This window comes from Pollachius pollachius (genome assembly GCF_949987615.1).
Source record: "Pollachius pollachius genome assembly, chromosome: 4".
Taxonomy (NCBI): Eukaryota; Metazoa; Chordata; class Actinopteri; order Gadiformes; family Gadidae; genus Pollachius; species Pollachius pollachius.
Window position 1 is genome coordinate 15,284,058 of NC_136937.1, and position 19,986 is coordinate 15,304,043.

General features: G+C 42.5%; 1 protein-coding gene across 2 annotated transcripts in view; it reads right to left on the reverse strand.

Moving 5' to 3' along the window:
• Positions 1-19,925, reverse strand: part of mast4 (microtubule associated serine/threonine kinase family member 4) — a 65,677-nt gene extending 45,752 nt beyond the window's left edge. For both annotated transcript variants that reach the window (XM_079734945.1, XM_079734944.1), the window contains exons 1-3: positions 19,432-19,925; positions 6,783-6,936; positions 4,901-5,019 (exon numbers count right to left, since the gene is read on the reverse strand). In XM_079734945.1, coding sequence (XP_079591071.1) covers positions 4,901-5,019; positions 6,783-6,936; positions 19,432-19,644 — 486 coding nt within the window. In that variant the 5' untranslated portion in view covers positions 19,645-19,925. The remainder of the gene's footprint in view (positions 1-4,900; positions 5,020-6,782; positions 6,937-19,431) is intronic.
• Positions 19,926-19,986: the final 61 nt, after the last annotated feature.

Sequence of the window (19,986 nt, forward strand, 5' to 3'; positions counted from 1 at the left end):
ATTCACTTTCATTCAGTGGTGGAAGTTGTGCTCTGTGAATATTAAGTGGTCCCTCCTCCTTTCCCTCTATTCAACCTCATCTCCAGCCAAGCTCAAATGATTTCTGTTACCCAAGCTGTGGTCGGGAATAGCAGCGATCCACCCCACTGGCAGGGGAGCAGGAAAATAGATGGGCTGGTGAGGGGGGACTGCAATGTCAGACAGGTGACCACTACAGCCGGCCTCTAGCTTGAGTGAAGCACTACACCAAACCCCTCGGTGTGTGTCGTTTTGTGTGTTTGTGTGTCTGTCGTGGTGTTTGTATGCGTCGTTTTATGGCATGTATGTATGTATGTATGTATGTATGTATGTATGTGTGTATGTGTGTGTGTGTGTGTGTGTGTGTGTGTGTGTGTGTGTGTGTGTGTGTGTGTGTGTGTGTGTGTGTGTGTGTGTGTATGTATGTGTGTATGTAGGTGTGTGTCATTGTCTGTGGCGTGTCTGTGTCGTTTTGTAGAGTGTGGTATCGTCTTGTGGTGTGTGTGGTGTCGTTTTGTGGTGTGAGGTGTCGTTTTGTGTATATGTATGTGTCGTTTTGTGTATGTGTATTCCTGCTTGAGACGAAAGTGGGAATACTTGGCTAATCAGGCTGGGTTTTATTCTGAATATGTTCAGCAGAACCTCAGTGGAGCTTGAGGATTAAACTTGTGTTTGTGTTCCCAAGGATGGTCTGGGGCATTGTGTTGTTCAAGCATCCTGTTAAACGCACCACACTCAACCCTCTGGGTGATTCTGCTATTCCGCCTATATAAAAGAAACAATAACAACAGAGAATCGAAATAGGACAACTCGCCAAAGAGGCGTGTGAACACACTGACCTCACTGCAGTGTGACACCTACACCAACATGGGGGGAGAACTAGCATTCAGACAGCTGTTTTATACCAGCAATGCTCCTGGCTCATAGATGTCAAGCTGCATCGCTGTACTTATTTTTCTTTTCAACACAAGTGGATGAATTCAGCGATATGGATTCCAGATTAGAAAAAGTGTACTGTTCCGTTTCAGTTAATCCGTAGATTGCTCTGGCCTCGAGCCCGCTGAAAGCACCTTCATGTTACAATGATCGGACCAATCTGCGCTAGGGGGCGGGAGTTTAAGTTATTGATGGACAAGGAGCGCCGCAGTTCGCAGAATCTCCAAAGCGATGCCGGGGCCTGAGGAAAGCCTAGAAACAGACGGGGCATCAAACCTGTTTTATCCGAGATAGACTCAATAATGCTGGTGAAAGATCAACACATATTTGCACAGAATGGCCGGCATTTATCAGGGGATAATATTCTTTTGCTTCACTACTTCCAACTGGATTCGGCAGGAGCGAAGAGAGGAACAGCGTCACCCTGATTGGTTGGAGTTCTCTGGACAAGTCAAGGCCTCGCCCATATGTGGAAAGCAATGGCTGCCCAGCCAAGGCCAGACTGATAAGTCATTGGGAAACTTTAATATCTGGAGGGTCTCTTAGAGGCTATTGCTGACTGGCTCCAGCCCCTGAAACTCTAGCCACACTCACGCCGAAAAGCAACCGTTACCAGACCCTGAATCATTTGCCACCATACAGTGAGTGGCTGACTTACTCTACACACAAGGCACACGCTGTTCAGACAACATTGTGTTCAACAGAGCTATCAGAAAAGGACATCACTGCTTTCAAAGGAGGAATTAGGAGACAGGGAGGACACAACATACGGATTATGGCTTATCTCTACATCATGCCAGGAGCAAAAGTATTGATCTTCTGTCAAAGGGCATTTGGGTATGCGGGAGAACACACACACACACACACACACACACACAGTATTTACATTGGATGCTTGGACAAGGAATCAATGCGCAATATTCAGAAATCCCATTTCCGTCCGTTTTCCTGGTTTCATTTTGAATATCTTGAGATAGAAAGTACCTGGTAATAAATTGCATTTTCTTGCATAGGTCTTTATATAAGCATTACATTTGAATACATCTCAAAGCAAACAGGTGATTTTCCCTGGTTTGAGGAGAGTATAGAAGGTTATTTTTAAAAATACTTTCTTTTCACAGGATCATTACAAGAAGGAGCATATTTTGCCTTAAGGAAAAAAACAAAACCAAACTGAACCGATGTGAGAGTGTGTCTTCTGAAAGAAGTGTTTGTCCTTCCCAAGGTCAAACGATCCCTCCTCTCGCACGTAGACTTGTCGATACAGCCCTCGACGCCACTTCACTCCTCGTGGATAACATCTGGATGCGCGTGTGTGCGCGTGTGTGCGCGTGTGTGTCTGTGGCGGGGGTGACATCAGTGATTCTCCTCAAGTCCACACTGATCTCCTGAGCCTTGGTCACGTCATTGCCTCAAGGCCGCTGGGCCAAAGAGGCACGCGGCAAGAGATTGAGACGCAGGGCCATTCCTCACACACCGTCGTGTGGTGGAGCATACGGTCGAAGATAGGGGAGCAACTACTTCGCAAACCACTGCAACGTTTACACACACTGATCACGCAGTCGTTGAGTTTCGTCATTGTGGATGAAAAAAGCACGGATGTGTGCGCTTTATTTATTGACCGTTCACATTGATCGGCTGCAAATCAGGCTCCTTCCAAAGGGTATGAGGTTTTAGTTGTTGTTATTTTTCTGGTCGGTATCTACAGACAATCTGGGGGCCCCTGGGAGCCACAACAATGACATCACCCCTGAGATAAGAGATTTTAATGAAATCCCTTCAAACCTTTGTTTTGTGTCTCCCGACAAATCAATAATAATAAAAACTGTATTCTGCCCAAAAGTATGACTTCCAGGATTGGGGCAGAACAGCTAGTAGACCATCCTGATTCCTGATCCTTTCATGCAACCTTGAACAATATAAAAGCGGTTGAGAAATATTAGTAAGTAAGTAAAACGCAATTCATCCAGCAATCACGACCTGTTCTACATGTTTCAATGTTCATTGCATAGGCTGGTGAACACAATGGACATAGATGTGTACTCAAAAAGAGCATATCGATTCAAAGCCGTTTTCTGCTCATTTTGACGATGGCAGCCCTGTGAAAAGTCTCCTTTTAGATTTAGTTCCCAAGATATACATTTTCCACTAAAGGGGTTCAAGCGTTTGTGATGGAATATGGTGCCCTTTATCATCCAACTCTATGGCTTTTATGGCATCATGAGATTTAGTGACGTAATGTTTTTTAAGCATTTAATTTAACCATACTTTTCCCCCCATATGGTTTAGTATTCACATTTTCAGAAAGTTGTATTCTTTGTTTTATTGTATTTAAGGCTTGGTTACTGTTCTATAATTGAGTATCATTACCATTAGTTCTATGCTGTTAGTTTTAGTAATGACCTTGGGGTGGGGGGGTACCCCCTGCCTGTAGACCAGAAGACATGAGGCTTAGCGGCAGGTGATGTCATTTACTAACCACCCGTCTCCCCCTAAATCCACACAGCAGCCCGACCCGCAGGGAGATAGAGCCATGGGAGAGCAGTCCACCAGTACCCAGAGCCACAGAGCAGCACGGCCCATCGGTCTTCAGGCTTTAATAAACGCTTCCTCTCAGGCTGCCCATCGTGGAACACCACTGAGACTCTTTAACAACCCTATTAAATAAGATGCAGTCTTTTACTCCCTGAAACTGTGTTCAATATGTGGAGAATAAGAGTACCACACCAGAGCATTTCTCTGTTCTGGTCCGAATTATTAAATATACTTCCCGTCTTTAATGTTCCATTATGACAACATAACCAGAACATAAATTCCATATTCAAATAAGTGTTTCATAGTGTAATGATGAATTATGAAACATTCCCGCCTACATATCATTCAATTCTTGGCTTCAGTTATCATTTTCCATTTCCATGTTATGACTGAAATGCTTGAGCGCCATCTGCTGGATAGTTACCACAAATAAATAATTTATTTATAAATGGTCTTCATATGTGGAGGTACAATCTATTAAAATATATATTATACTATATTGGTACAGATTTAAGTCTGGTTTCTATAATGGATGCAGTCGTGACTAGGGACATTTTGGAAACATCTAAATACGTTCAGGAAGAATAAGTGGAATATTTATAAATGTTTTAATGGGATTTACGTGCACAAGCTCAGACCCCTCCCTGACTTTGTGCTTTGATGGGGGGGGGGGGGATTATCTAGCATGTGCAATACTTGATCTTCAAAGACATTTCAGCAGAAAACATCAGTGTCAAGGTATTATTTTTTAAGAGATAGCTCTCGGATTTCCAATTATGCCAAGAAGTCATGCAAAAAGCGTCCAAAAATTTTTTTGCAGGTTAAAGTGTTACTCGGTTGAACTAATATCTTGTGGATCTTGTTTGAGAATCAGTAGTCGATATCAGAGCCTGGGAAAACGGCAGCAGTGCTTTGATGTCCACAGATCTGGGGCAGAACCCCTGCATACTGCACCTCCTCTCCTCCTCCTCCTCCTCCTCCTCCGTCTCCCGCTCTAGTTCAGAGTTCGGGTCGGAGCAGGTCAGAGGAGTCGTATAACAGGAGGCCTATGTTTCAGTTAACCACACACTCACTAGCCCTCCTCAAAACAACACCATACAAAATCCCTAGCGGTTTCTTCTTCAAAATGGAAACTTCTTCAAAATAAACGTGTGTGCATGGTTCATAATAGAAGATATAACCCAAGCAATGGGTTGTGTTCGATTCATCGATTCATCGGTTGTGTTCGATTCATCGTTGTGTTCGATTCATCGAACACAACGTGAGTGTTATTTCTGTACTTCTGCAGTACTAATGCAACACAGTGCTTTTTTTCCGTACTCCTGCAGTACCGACAACACTATATGAAGGTTATTTCTGTAATTCTGCAGTACGGTCACAACACGACGTGGTGTACTCCTGCAGTACTGACCAGTGTGGAGGAGGTCAGAGAGGGGTCTGACTTGCCCAGGGTCTGGGAGCGGATCCGGACCAGGTTGGAGAGGTCCGAGCTGGGCTGCTGGGGGCTGGCGTAGGGCAGCAGGTACTTCCCTGTGGATCCACAACACAAGACGGTTATATTGTTAACAAGGTCAAAGTGTCAGTATATAAATGTTAAGACATTTTAAATGAATATCATTATGCACCAAATGTGTACTCAATGTGTAATTCAAATTCCTCCCATGAGACAGTTCTCACCAATTCTTCCTGTATAACTGTATTTACTTATGACAACTCCAGCAGCAAATGGGCTTCAAAATAATGCAAAACTCCCATTTGACAGCTTATTAAAATAATTAAATACATATCATTATATGGTGGTGGCAGAGGTGGGAATACTAAGTAAAGTAAGCCCATTGAGAAAAACATGTCCAAGCAGAGTTTAACAAAACTGTGATCACAGCAAGCCAGTGGCTATGAGAGATGGACTAGAGTGGATTTCTGTCAGGATTATTGTTAAAAACAGAAACACTGATATTGGCTTTAGAAGCTAGGTGGCAGCAGGATCTTAAATTACAAATTGATAGCATCCATCTGCTGCAAGATACGACCTTGTGCGAACACATTTCACATAAATCAGGCCCATTTCAATAATATCACAATCAATCATATTCAAAATATTATGACTTTGATAGTACGGAAAAGCCTCAAAGGTAAGCGGTAGTTCTGCAGATCCTTCTCCCTGAATGAAAATTATTTCTATATGACAGACCTGAGAAGCCCCCTGCATGTATACATTACCGCTTCCTGTGGAAAGAGACACCAAGAGAAGCCGGAAGAGTCACAACTCATCTCACTTCTCTCGCTGTCAATTTAATTTGAGTAGAAGGGCTGAGGAGAGGAAGAGGAAGAGGAAGACTTGCTCAACAACTCGACAGCTCTGAGTCGGTGACTGTCTGTATGTCTGTCTGTATTGACTGAAGGTTGGAGACTATTTTGAGCTTGTAGCAATCTGGGCTAGGCTAGCGTTCATCCTCCCGTCTTCTGCTACTCTTAAGTGTGTATAAAACGTCCCAATAAGGATTTAATATAAAAAAACTAAAAAAATGTAATAAATAAAAAAAGTGTTGTGTTTAGGAGTTATAAGTTAGCCCTGAATATTTTATAAGTTCAGTATAAAACCTGGGGTCACAACCCTTTATTTTTAATATAGACCAAATCAAAAGAGAAACTTGTTTTTAAGCTGCCAGAAGAGAGCGAATGTTTTTGATTGGCCCACATAAGTAAGGTCAACGTTATTTATCAGTCCAAAGTCCTCCACACGAACCAGTCAAGGAAACACTAACAGGGATTTAACAGCTGATAAAATCTAGCAGCCTTGGAGGTTTACGTTTAACATCCTTAATCATGACAAATAAAAACCAAGTTACCAATTGCTTGTTCTCCCCCTCTACTTGATAATGCAATGTGAAGAATCTTGTGAGGACGACTTGTACTGTTACTTTATGCAGTTCAATTTGAAACCTCTTCATTATTAAGAAAATCATCTTTAAAAGTAGTAAGAACTTCCATAATTTTATAAATCAGGGCCTAAAATATACACCTGCCTCGAACCAACGGCGGATATATTGGACCATTAGGCAGGTAAAGAAAAGGCAGGGTTACATGTGAAAACCAAGGCTAGATCATTCCCCTCTGGCAAGAAAAAAAACTAAACTGTATACCTTTAAACCAGTATGTAATTTAAAAAAAGGGTCAAAGATCAAGCTTCAACACATGTGTGGATCCTGTTTCCCCGGCGCCCTTTCACCCAGATCCCCCCCTCCAGAGGTAGGCAGCCCCTGCGGCCCCAGATACGGTGTGCTGGCGAGTACCTGTGAGAGCTCCGCCCAGGCTGCCCCTCCTGAAGCAGCAGCCGTCCTCGCTGAGCTGCCTCTTCAGCTTGAGGGAGAGGCTGGAGGCCCCGCTCAGCTCCGGGTTGCTGGTCTTCCTGAACAGCGCCGCCGGAGGGTACAGGACGTTGTCCGACTAGAGGAGGGAGGAGAGCACAACATGGCTGTTCAACAAAGGCAGAGTAGGGAGGCAAACAAAGAACGTATAGTATGGTGATACTGTACTTATGTACAGGTTTCAGGTATGTGTATTTTACTTGGGTATTTATTTTTCTGACGACTTTTTTACTTTTACTCCCTACATTTGACACAAATATCTGAACTTTCTACTCACTACATTTTCAAAACAGGTTACTTTAGTTTTAAAGCATTTGAGGGCACCATCGATTTTTATTGCACGCCTTGCCAATATCAGGATAGAAAAGACGAAAATGATGTAAAAGACAGAGACGTGGGGAGACTTCACCACCGAGAAATGGGGTCTATGGGAGAACTAGTAGCGCAGCGAGTGAGGAATGATGAAAGTGAACCAGCAGACATTGCTGACGGAGCAGATTCAGAGCAGCAACAAGACATTCCCCACCCATGGCCTGATTTAAGAGAAATGTTTGAAGTTGTCAGCTCTGGCAATGGCAAATGCGTTGTGTTTTGAGCCAACCTAAAAAGTCTTTGGTAGTCCTGTAAAGTTGAGGGTAATTCTAACAAAAGAGTTTAAGGCTTTATCAGACAAGAAGTGTGTTCTGGATTTGATCATAATGTTTTGACTTCTGTTGCTGACATTGTAAACTGCTTCGCACATTGGAGTTAAGGTTCATTATTTTCAGTTTAATAAAAAACGAAAAATGTAATTAATAAATCTCAAATAATTTTGAATGTTTCACAACGGCTAAATCGTATAAAGATGTATTCAAATGATATTTTACAACCAGAACACAAAATATCCAGAAAGAGAACAGAAAAGCGTCAATGGTGTCGTCATTAAAAAAACAACAACTGCATATGCTTGGTTTCCTTCATCGTATGTTTATTTCCCAATCAACAGGCCAGGCCCATGGTGTACTATTCCATGCTAAAGATGCGTAGGTATAGAGAGGTCACACGCGTCAGTACGGTGAACAAAGGCCAGGCAAATAGTAATCAGACCTCAATATTCAACACAGCTTCCTCAGAGCCGACCACAAGGAGCGGTGAATCATATGCACGTCATTGGTCTGTGGTTCAAACCGTGGTTCAATCATGGTTCTTGTAGCGCTTCATTCTAGTAATCATTTCAGGAGTGTGACAATGTTGTAATCCATTTCAGAAGCTGTTTGACATATGTTCTACCAGTGGGCCGTAATCCGCGCGGTCCTCCGTGCGAGGCCTACACCACAGAGTCACAGATCAGGTCACAGATAATATGAAGAACAGCGTTCAGCCTTCCAGACGTCACAGTACATCACATTCATCTGCAGGCTGATGGTAACAGACTCGGAATCTCACGAAACTGGAGGGGAACACGATGAGAATCCCCTGGCACTGAAACACTACGAAAGGGCCCCCGTTTTTCCCCTGGGGTTTAAAATCAATCCCTCTCTGCCATCACAGTGTGGGGCTGGCTGTCTTCTGGAAGTATCTGTTGGGTGGACTGTGCCGAACGGTATAGGCCGGAGTTTGTTGTGATGACTTTGGGTTGTGATGTCACAAAGGGTTGGATGTTTGAAACGCCTTGTAATGGCTTGTCAACATGACACCTGGTTCAAACTCTCTCCCTCTGTGACATCGCTATCTGGGAGTGTCCACCTTCTGTCAGGAGTTTGATCCATTGGACTCCATCCACTGCAGTAGGCCGGTGTTTGTTGTGACGAGTTTGAGTTGTGCAGTCACAAAGAGACAGCCTTTGAAATGCCTCGTAACAGCTCGTCAACATGACACCTGCCAGGGTGTCCTTTAAAACCTTGAAACAGAAAACCAAATAGTTGTTCTACTTGCTGACAAACCCAGCCGTCGCAGCAGCAGTCACCCTTGTGCAGCTCGGTACGTTTGACACCGATTTATTTATTCAGCTCAGGCGCTGTGGGAATATGTAAATACAGGGTGCTCGGTGAAACCAGGTTGTGGTTCCGCTGCTAGAGCACATCCAGCAACGGTTTAGACAAAACAAACCCTGCCCAAGGTCATGTGGTACGCCGTGTTTAAAAACCGGCTTGTGATATACCTTACGCAACACAAGGGTTATATAGTCATCGCAAAAACGAAGCAGACGCCACGGGCCCCAACACAGCACTAGACGTGTGGGGAAAAAAAGCAAAATAACAACAGTGTAGTGAAACACTTATGACACCTTTCGTGGAAAAAACATGCAAAAAACTACGACCACACAACGATGAACTTGATATAATCCAGCAGACATTTATCCAAAATAATACCCTGTTGTCCCTGGAGGACAACAGACTTCCCAGAAGCTGGAGGAATAAAATAACAATGCCCAGTGGTGGGAATGGCTCAGAGAAAACAAATAGACGGCTTAGAGACAGAGGGAGGCGGAGAGAGACCGACGCTGTACAAAGGAGGGAAACACCCTACATTATACAATGCAATGATTCATAATTTAGGGGAAAACGGTGTGCAGGGGTTCTACACACAAACAGGAGAGAACCACAAGACTCTGCAGCAGAAATTTAACGGGAGACTTGGATTGAAAGTCATATTCCCAGGTGTGTGATACATATCCCAGGACTCTATTCCATGTGGCAAGTGGCAAGTTAAGGCGGTTGTAGCTTTGTATACCTATGGAAAACCCAGCAGCACAACATCGCTCATGATAATTTAGGTTTCAAAGAATGGATGGTACTCTGTTATGGCTTGACGATTATGTCATGTCTTGAAGGGAAGGAGGAAGGTAACTTCTCAGCCATACCCTTGCAGAGAGACCGATTCATGTTTAGATTATATATATTGTGGGGATAGAGAAAGGGAGTTTGATGGGGTTGTGCAATTAAGTTGTGTTGTATTTCGGTAAATTGGGATGCAAAGGCTGGAAAGGATTTACAGTAGTTTCTAATTTTCATTCAGAGAATCTTTAATGTTGAAACAAAGATTAAATGAAAGCAAGTTTAAAGGGTGCAGGAAGAAAAACAATGAAAGAATTAGTTAGGTCCAAAATAACAGAACAGGAGTCTCTAAAAACACAGGGCAAGGCCCTCGGCTATCTTCCACTGACCATAGTGGAAGGTGAAAAGCTGCTTCGTCAGCATGGGTTTATGGCCTTGCTGCTAATAATGAAACTATCTATCCAAAAACAATGTGGAGCATTCTGTACCGTTTCTTTTTCTATGGCTCTTTAACCTCTACATGCTGAAGAACTGAAAGTACAGCATAATAATGCAATAGTCTTGACAAATAACTTCCCCATACATCCTCCCATCGGTACGAATGCCAGGAAGTGGTCGAGTCAAGTTTGTCCCCCCTCGTGAGCAATAGGTTCAGCTCGTACGGCGTGGTCTACATCGGTGACACATCGGTGCCATACACATTGGTATCATTATGTCCCGGAAACCGTATGCGAGAAGGGAATGAGACAAGAAAGAAAACCACACACAAGATATAATACAATGCAATGCATTTATAAGCTACTCAAACATCGTCATGTGTTTGGGGTCTTTAGTCGCAGGGCGTACAGAGAGTAAGCGATACAGTGTGTTCCACATGCGACAGTCACACACCCGCCAATACAAAGGAAGCCAGTTCGGATTCATGCAAGCGGGTCAAGACGAGGATGTGACGGTGAATACTGTTACGTGTCACTGTGTTGACGTAGTGAATGCAGCTGAAGCATGAAAACTACAGCTTCTCCAGACCAACATGACAAAGATAAACGCACACTTCAATCCTATATTTAACTTTTATGCAAACTAATTTTGTTTCCTGTAAATCTTGCCGAGGAGATACGGGACAAAATCTGTCCAGACGTGTATAGTGTACGGCAATGGACATTAAAGACAAACCCTTGCCATTTTCTCTTAAACAGCATGCCCTGTTCCTCTTACAGACAGGAAAACATAAACACCCAGTGTTTGCAGCCCCTACAGCGGCCTCACCATGTCCCCAAACAAACGCTGCCACAGTCTGAAGGTCCTTCGCTCGTCCTCCACACCTCTCTCCCCCTCTCTCCCCCTCTCCCCCTCTCTCCCCCTCTCTCCCCCTCTCGCACTGTTTCACACGGTGACACCAGCAACACGCTCTTGTTGTGACAGCAAAGAGGAAGGAGCTGATAGACTGGGATGGGCAATAGACATGCGGTATAAAATAAAGATGGAGATAACACTGACAAGTATCCACCATCATTATCATCATCATCAATTAGAATATTTTAGCTTTAGATAAACACATGGAACGGAATCTGATTTAGAGCCAATGAAGGTTGGGGGTGGAAGTCAAGACTAGACGCAAAGAAGCTGTCAAAACAAAGAAGATGGGTTATGAACATGCAATGATGGCCACCGCATTATAATGATGACCAGTCATTACTGGTGTTAGCAGTCAGATTGAGATACCATAATAGACATCCAATCCTTATTTAAACAACCGTCAACATTCAGCTTAGCCTTTTACAACTGTACACTGACTAAGCAGCATTCAGCATCTTATTATTTAAATGGTCACAAACATTAATAACAGAGTAAGAGCCCTAATCTCAACCCTGACCCTGGATTCATATGTGGACGTGACACTGAGTTGACCATGACAAATGGCTTTGTGTTTGCAGAGACAATATGCACTATGACCAGGTAAAGCGCCTATACAAATAAGATAACAACCAAACCCTTGTAATTTCTGATTTCAAAAAATAACATTGTCAAACTATCAAAACATCTTCAGAATTACATTAGAAAATATATTCGGGTAAAACAGAGAAATTACAAGGGATGGAAATGTTTTGATGGTGGAAAACTGCTAAGCTTACACCAGCCAACGGCTATGCGATAGCATGCTGCCACTTCCCACCATCATAAGGGCTTCAGTCTAAAGCGCTTTTCCTTTGGCATATCACGAGCAAACAAACATCACTCTCCTGCTATATTTCAGAGGCTGACATCCAAGGAGTTAAACCAAACAAGACTTTCCCATGACGTAAAATAAAAAAAGATCTCTCTCTCTCTCTCTCTCTCTCTCATGCCTGGCTTGTGGACAGCATTCTGTATGTCTGTCTGTCTGTGGACACGTGTTCCCACAATGGTTTTCAGCTCTGGCCCAATCGAAGGCCAGAGACGACTGTAGCCTTCTATGTGGAACTGGACAGTCCCTGATATCCTATTGGACTAAACCAGGGATCACAGTTGGCCTAAAACATGCATCCATCGCACAAAACAGAGCCACTCACCCCTTACACGATAATAGGCCATTATTACCCTGTTTTGGTTGTTTTGATATACGGAAATGGGATTCCATAATTAGTAAGTTGACGTGTTTGATGTCTTACAGTTAGGAGTTAACATTAACAACCTCAAAAAGTCACATGGTTTTATTATAATATTACACATTTAATATATATTATTATCATATATATTTAATAATATACGTACATGTTATGTAAAACCCTTTTGATCAGGACGCATCAATACGAGAGGGATCAGACTGAGGCCAAAGGCAGGTGAGCTCATGTGACTCCTCCCCCACGCCTCTAGAAGCCTGCTCCAGAGTTCAGAGGTCCAGGATTGTTTGGCTGATACTGTGTTTTGTTGACAGGTCACGTCAGCGGTCTACTGCCCCTGCTGCTGATCAAAGCAACGAGGTGGAGTTCATTACAGTGAAACGATAACAGAGGCACGTAAACAGAGTTTCTACAATCTATTGATAAAATAGGAAATCCTTAACCTGACGCTGAGCACGACGACATCATCAACCCTTAGAATCGCAAAAACCTAGGCATCCGGGTTGGGTGAGTCCGAACAGAATGGGTTTGTTAAGAATCAGTCGTTTCATTTTCAAGAATTGGAGATTTTTTTTAGGCCTAGATTTTCTCTCTGGATGACAAATGTGATTTCGCCTCAGAGGGAGATATGGGTTTGGATTAAATCAGATAATCAAGTCCAATTTGTGTTCAACAACCCACACAATGACTTATTCACCTTGAAGAGACATTACAAATACAATATCCAAGAACTCAATTTTCAATATTGCAATACTGACATGAGGACTTTAAACACAATATTAAAGCTTGAATAAAGTGTAAATGGTGCTGTGTTGCTTAGATGAACACAATGACAATTTGCCCCTCTATGCTTCCCAGATAATACATGGTTCATTAGCATTTCCTGAATCGCCTCGAGCTCAATGCAATGCAGCTATTTACATTGTAAAGCTTTCTGATGAACCCGATTGTATAGGAAGGATCCCTCCCATTAAACCTGGTTCAACGTTTGAATGTAAATGAGAGAATTAGATCACTGTCTGATTACACCTAACCTCGTTCAAAGGTCATAGATGGCCAGTCTCAAGCCTCATCTTTATATTCTTTTATGATTCACTGTGATCCACTGAGGCCATGTTGTTAAGTGCCTTGGTCATAATTGTAAGCCATAGGCGTCTGTGTCAATGTCCCTCCATGGTGTCATGCATCCTTGCGTGCTCCCTGTTGATGTGTTGGTGTTGGGAGCTGAGTGGAAGATAAGTTCATTTGGAGTTTGGGTTAATGTGTGTGTGAGGCCCCTGATGAGCGGAGAGCCAGTTGGCAGGTGAAGCTCAGAAGTGGACCACACCCTTCTGGCCTCTTCCTGCTCAGCCACAAGGCTGGTGAGTTCATGGGTGTTTTGGTCCTCCTAAGTTTAGTTTTGGTTCAGTTAAATGCCAAATAAAGGACTTGTCTTGTACATGACTTACACCTGTTCAGAGGTCTATATTTGTGGATGGCTGAATTTCCCTATGCAGGCCGTGATACGGTGTACATTGACCCATTTATAAACATCAATGTGTTTGCAGAGCCAAATGACGTTTGGCTGTGTTTTTGCGATCTTCTGAATGTAATTAAAATCAAAAAGCAGTTTTTTCTTTATGACCAAACTGTCAATATTGTTATTTAATAGGTCAATACAATTCCAAAAATATATAATTCCATACAGTGGAACTAGAAGTGCACATACAGTACATACATACATACTGTCAAATAAGCACATTCTATAGTTATAGACACAACATGTGTTGCCCACTCAGATGTACACACCAATGGAAACAATCATGCAGACAGCAGCAGGGCTGAGATGGGGCTACTCTTTCAAACCCCAGAATAGCTACCGTGCATTCAAGCAGTGGTAATATGAGAGAGAGAGGGCGAGAGACCACCAGCACCACCAAGAAGTCACGTAGCCTGGTCACTTTAGTGGGGCTGACCTTTACGCTAAAAAGCTGCTTGGTAAGTAAACAAAAACACACTCAAGTCATAGACTAATGAGTGTGGAATGTGGATATCTAATGTTGTTGGTAGACAGAAGGCTACTTTACATCCGCAATCAATATCAGGCATTGAATCATTAAAAAATAAAGTGCACAAATAAAAATAAAGAAATAACTTCTGAAGACTGAATTACCTAAATACGTTTGCCCCTCTACAATATAAGAAAAAGAATAAAAGAAAAAGGCTCCATAGATAAGATAAGACATCAAAAAGTGATGCAAAGTCCAGCTACTCATCTGTCCACCTTAATGGACAGATTCACACATTAATAATTATTTCTCCTAACCTAACGATGCATCTAAACGTTTTTAAAAGACAGAAACAACGATCGATAATCAACCAGAGCTCACTGTACTGGGAAGGCTACTGAGCTGAATGGAACATAGTACAGTGAGGTGGTCCGGCTATAAGCTTTAACATCATAGTTCACTTCATAAATGCCAGACCTCCCGCTTATCACAGATTAAACCCTTCTGTAAACCAACGGTTTCTCTGGTCAGAAATATCTGTGGGTCCATAAGCTCAGATCTGAGGAATGCTGTCCAGAGAGAAAGCGTTAATTTGAGGAGGTCAGCCGGGAAAAAGAGCAGGTCAAAAGTTTGAATCATAACAGGAAGCTGGGCAGGACAGGAAGTAATGATCCAACAATTAGCCTTGTGCACCAGGAATGATTTTCGTATGATAGAGAAGGAAACCCTCAGGGAAACAGAGAGCTACAAAAGGTTTCCCGTCCTCTGGGTTCTTTTCAGTTGGACGGGGGCATGGTGATATGAATCAGGAGAGCAATATCAACTGAAAAATAGGTCACTTAACACTCCCACTTATATATAAAAAGTGTAATTAAGAACTACTTATTTGTGTTGTTTGTAAACTAAACACCAATGCCTGCCCCCTTCAGTTATATTTTGAGCAGAGTTAACAATGGGGTCAGACAACATCTGACTAACCTAAATGTTTCACAAAATAAGTGTAGTTTATTGCAGTGAAAAGCCTGCATTGAACAAAACAAACGTAGAACTTTAAATAACCTCACAATACAAGAGAGAGAAACCACGCTCATACCTACAGTCAAGTAGCACAACATGGTTCATAACCATGGTTCATGTCATCAAACTTGAAAAACAGAAATGTGCTCACACTGAAGATTCATTATACCACTCCCTTGTTTTGCCTTGCCTTTGGCATGTTTATTCCTGCAAAATACAATATTAATCAAGAAAGGAAGGAACCAATATGGTCTGCTACAGATATACAAGTCAATGAAACTTGTGCGGCTCCTTTCCAACATCTGATGGAAAAACTACATATCACAGTGAGTGCAAACCACAGATCTAGTGGGGACACGGATGTTATGTTAACATTGCTGTGCCTGGAATGGAGAAGTAATACAATAAAATGGTGGAGGCATTTCAATCCTGCAAACATTACCTATAAACAACGCTACCATTTTAAAATGACATGCAGCGAAGTGCAGGCCGAAACTTGCACTTCAAACATGCACTGGCCAAATAAATGACACATAAAGTATACATAATATATGACACAATAGTGTTACGTATTCTGAATCATGCCTTTGCTCGAGTTGGCATATAAACCAGTTTTGAGCATGCTTGAAAGTCTAGATCATTGTAATTCGGACAAAACAAAAAACATTTGAAAAATATTCTTTATTTTAGCAGTTATTAAAAAAGTTACTCTGTGTAAGAATCTGAAATGCCGCTTCACTACTGGCCCCTTTGGCCGCTAACTGAACTGCAGCCTCCAGCACTTGAGCACTAGCTCCGTGGGTTGAGACAATAACAGATATAAACAATCATTAGACATCCACCTTCCTTTAAATTAAAACCTGTTGATATGTCAATTTAAAGTGATTTATGCATGTAGAGACCCTATACGTAGTACACTTGAAATATGATTTGTTATGCAGCTGGTGGGATACAACAAATTGTGGGGGAAATGTTTCATATGACTATTTAAAGCTGGGTCTCTTTCAACATGCAAGGGGATCTGATCCAGAGCGGATGAAGGTCTTAAATATCTTCAGCGTTCAGCTCCTGAACTCTGACCTTCACAAGCATACAGAAACGGTTCCCTCGCTCTCTCTCGCTCGCCCTCTCCCAGGGTCAACTGCACTGGGGCCAAACCAGTTTAAGTCATGACCTTGTCCCCCAACATCTGTGTGCTCTAACCCTCCCCAAATTCCAGTCCCCACTCTATCTCACTGCCCTTGAGAGAGACACAAATACTGCATCCAAATTCTGTGTGATTGAAAACTTTTCTTCGACCAGCACAACCAGGTGGTAAAGCTCATCCCTATTACACTGTTATCTTCATGATAACATAAGGATGTGTTGCCACTCTTAATGACAATGTTGTGACTCAGCAGTAGCTACCCATAGAGACACTGCATAACACCGATGTCGTTCTCAAAGGGGAATTAGGCTTCCAGTGTCGACTCGATCTAATGATGGATAAGCAACTTCACCATTTTCTCGTTCCTAAAAAGACTTTATTTTCTTTCAAATAGATGTGTGTTGCACTTATCTGTTATGCATGGCTGTAACTGTCATTACAACTGCATTACTGAGAGCTGCTGTTGGTTAAAGCAAAGAACCCAGGCAGGCCAAAGCCTGAGATGGATAGGTTAGTACCTTTTAGTATTCTTATAGCTTTTCCGCCCTTTTAGTTCTCTGTAATATATCTGTTATTCAGATATTAATAGTTTTCTTTTCTCCTTGTTATTCTCACTGTACAAAGTTGGTCTCAAATAATGGTTGGTTCTTATATCTAATCAAACTGTATATTTGCACTTTTCATGTAAACATGCAAGAATACAGTTTGATTTGATATAAGAACCAACCAAGAAAGGTCATTGAAACACACACACACACACGCCCACACAACACAGCGTCTCACACACACACACACACACACACACACACACACACACACTAAGTCAGAAGTCAACATTAGCTCCTTGGATGCATGGGCCGACCGTGGGAGTGAGAAGAGCCTTAATAACCAGATTCTGGTAATCCTCTTAACCCGAAAGCCCCGTGCTGACACAGTTTGTCTATTTAGTCCGCTTCACTCACCCTTAACACTAATTGAGTCTTAACCAAAGGAGCAGTTTTGGGACATTTGAATACTGACAGTTAAACATTATCAAAGGGAAAAACACATTGATATCCAAGGGGCCGGATGCAAAATGTCAGTGGGTTCGGGTTAGACTTTCCTAAAGTGTTGCCACACTGAATCGATTGGCAGAACCCCAACTGGTGCCAGCCAGGTATGGATTGCCAGCTTTGGTGGTTTAAGCAGGAAGGAAGGATGTAATGCTGGTCAGTGACCGGACCCCAGCAGCTCCGCCCACACCTGTTCGATCCCCTGGTCACTGAACTCTGGGAGCGACGGTCCGAGTATCTGTGCACTGTCACACAGGACGGCTGCAACCACTGCCATCACTCATAATGTTGGTGTGTTTTATGGGCAATCATCTCCTGGGAGGGTAGGCGGTGTGCCACATCAGCTGGGCAGGCATATTTACATTACAAATCAGAAACAAACATGAACGACTACTTTCACGTAGGGCTGGGCGATTAATCGAATTTTGATCTTTTCCATAATCTAGCAGCAGTACTTCCACGTTCATCATCTATCGCTTTTTCCGAATTCCAATTATCAGATGTGGCTTATTTTTTTAACTGCTTTTTTTTTTTATTACTAAGGGAATAGAGAAATGAGCATACAGTACTGTGATCAATCTCCTTCAGCAGGGGAATTATTTAAAATCAAAGTAATCTATTGACATTTTATGGTCACTCAAAAACAGTGCATGATAGATACCCACTGCACATGCACGCAATAAACTAGTTTGATAAGAAATATCTATGATGTTGGTCTACTGTGTTTGTTTGCTGTAATACTGGTTTTGTGACGGTGTAATCCATCAGCATTGAAATCAAAAAGGCACATAGTATATGCAGTATAAAGTACTTACATAGTATATACATAGCACTTATACGGAAGTGTATCTCTGAGTTCTGCAGTGAAGACACACAGACAGACTCTCCCATAAGGACTCTCTCCCACAGACTAAAAACACACACACACACACACACACACACACACACACACACACACACACACAGCTAAGTCAGTGCCTTGTAACTGAGCTCTTCAATACTAGATGGTGATGTCAGAGATAAGTCTTGCCTTGTTCGGCCAATAGTATTTAGAATAACATTGAGGGGCCTTGTCAGGCCTCCTGCGATGGGAGGATTGTGTTTAGCTTACTTTACCGTCTGGTCCCCTGGAGACTAGGATAGCAGGTAATTTCAATTCTACTACTTACTTGAACCAGGATTTAATTGGTTTTAAAGTAATTTGAATCAATGTGGCGGGATTCATCAACCAAGAGCAGGGTTAGCCTTAGTGAAATTAAGTTTCCTAAGTGAGGCAAAGCCTAATATAACAGTAAGATATTTTGTGTGTGTGTCCCTATCCTGTTTAAACCTACATTTCGAGCAGAGACACAGCAAAAGGTGGGACATATGCAGACTTGAACAGAAAGAGTTCCAGATTTATTCTGTTCTCTATGGAGTTCAAACTTAATAGTGGATGTTATGTTTACACTTTTGGTTTGTTTTTTACGCAAGACTTTACGCAAGATTAACTAAAGGAAAGAAGTTGTAACATCAGTGCTGGCAAATAAGTCATTTAATGATAGCTAATAAGTAAGCACCAAAATCCAACCACAACAGTTTTCTCCAAACCACAACAGTTTGCCCCAATGTGTTCCACCGATAAAGACCAAACACATCCAAGGTGACTCACACCATTGCTTTTGCCAAAACACATTCATTTGTTTACCCACACACAGGCACCATACAGTTATTAGGAAGATTCCACAACTATGCAACACACCATCACCCACCCACCCACAACCACACACACACACACACACACACACACACACACACACACACACACACACACACACACACACTTTTGGCAGTGTACTATATGTCTTCGATGTAAAATAAGGAAGAAAATAAATAGAGCTGAGAATATGATGTTTTTTCTAGATACTTCAGGCATTTCAGTCTAGACCATACACCACACACACACACGTTACTCATGGAGACATGCTTCGTCGAGTAAAGCAATGCTGGTGCAATTTCTTAAGGCGATAGCTACCTTCTCGCCTTCATCTTCTTCATCTCTGCTGTATAATTCTTCGTTTTCTTCCGTTTCATCTGAATCGCTTCCTCCCCTAGTCCGGGTCGAGCGTCGGCTCTCACAGTACGAGGAGTACTGGTACACTTTGCTGGTGCTTTCCCCCTCTGACATGGTGTCGGACCCCGAGGAAGTCGGACTGATACGGACGCCGATGCCCCCAAAAAGTTCCATAATATTATAACATAAGGCCGGAGTAAGGTAGAAAACTAATAAAGCAAAAGTGTGTCGGAAGATTTGGTGTACAGATATACATTCAATTGAGGTGTACTGCACCTGTCCTGAAAAGGCATCATGTTAAACGCGGATATGAACAGTTCTGGTTTTTCGTCAAGCAAAAGTCCTTCATAGCAGTACGTCTCCGTAAATTGATGCGTAAAGGTTACATTTTATCGTCGTTTGTTGTACGGGACAGCAAACACATGATGTTGGCCGGTGCGCCCCAGAGCCTCTGGTTCAATTGAGCGCAAGTGTCATTTGCCTGGAAGTTCAGACTGCTTTATGTACTCACTGGAA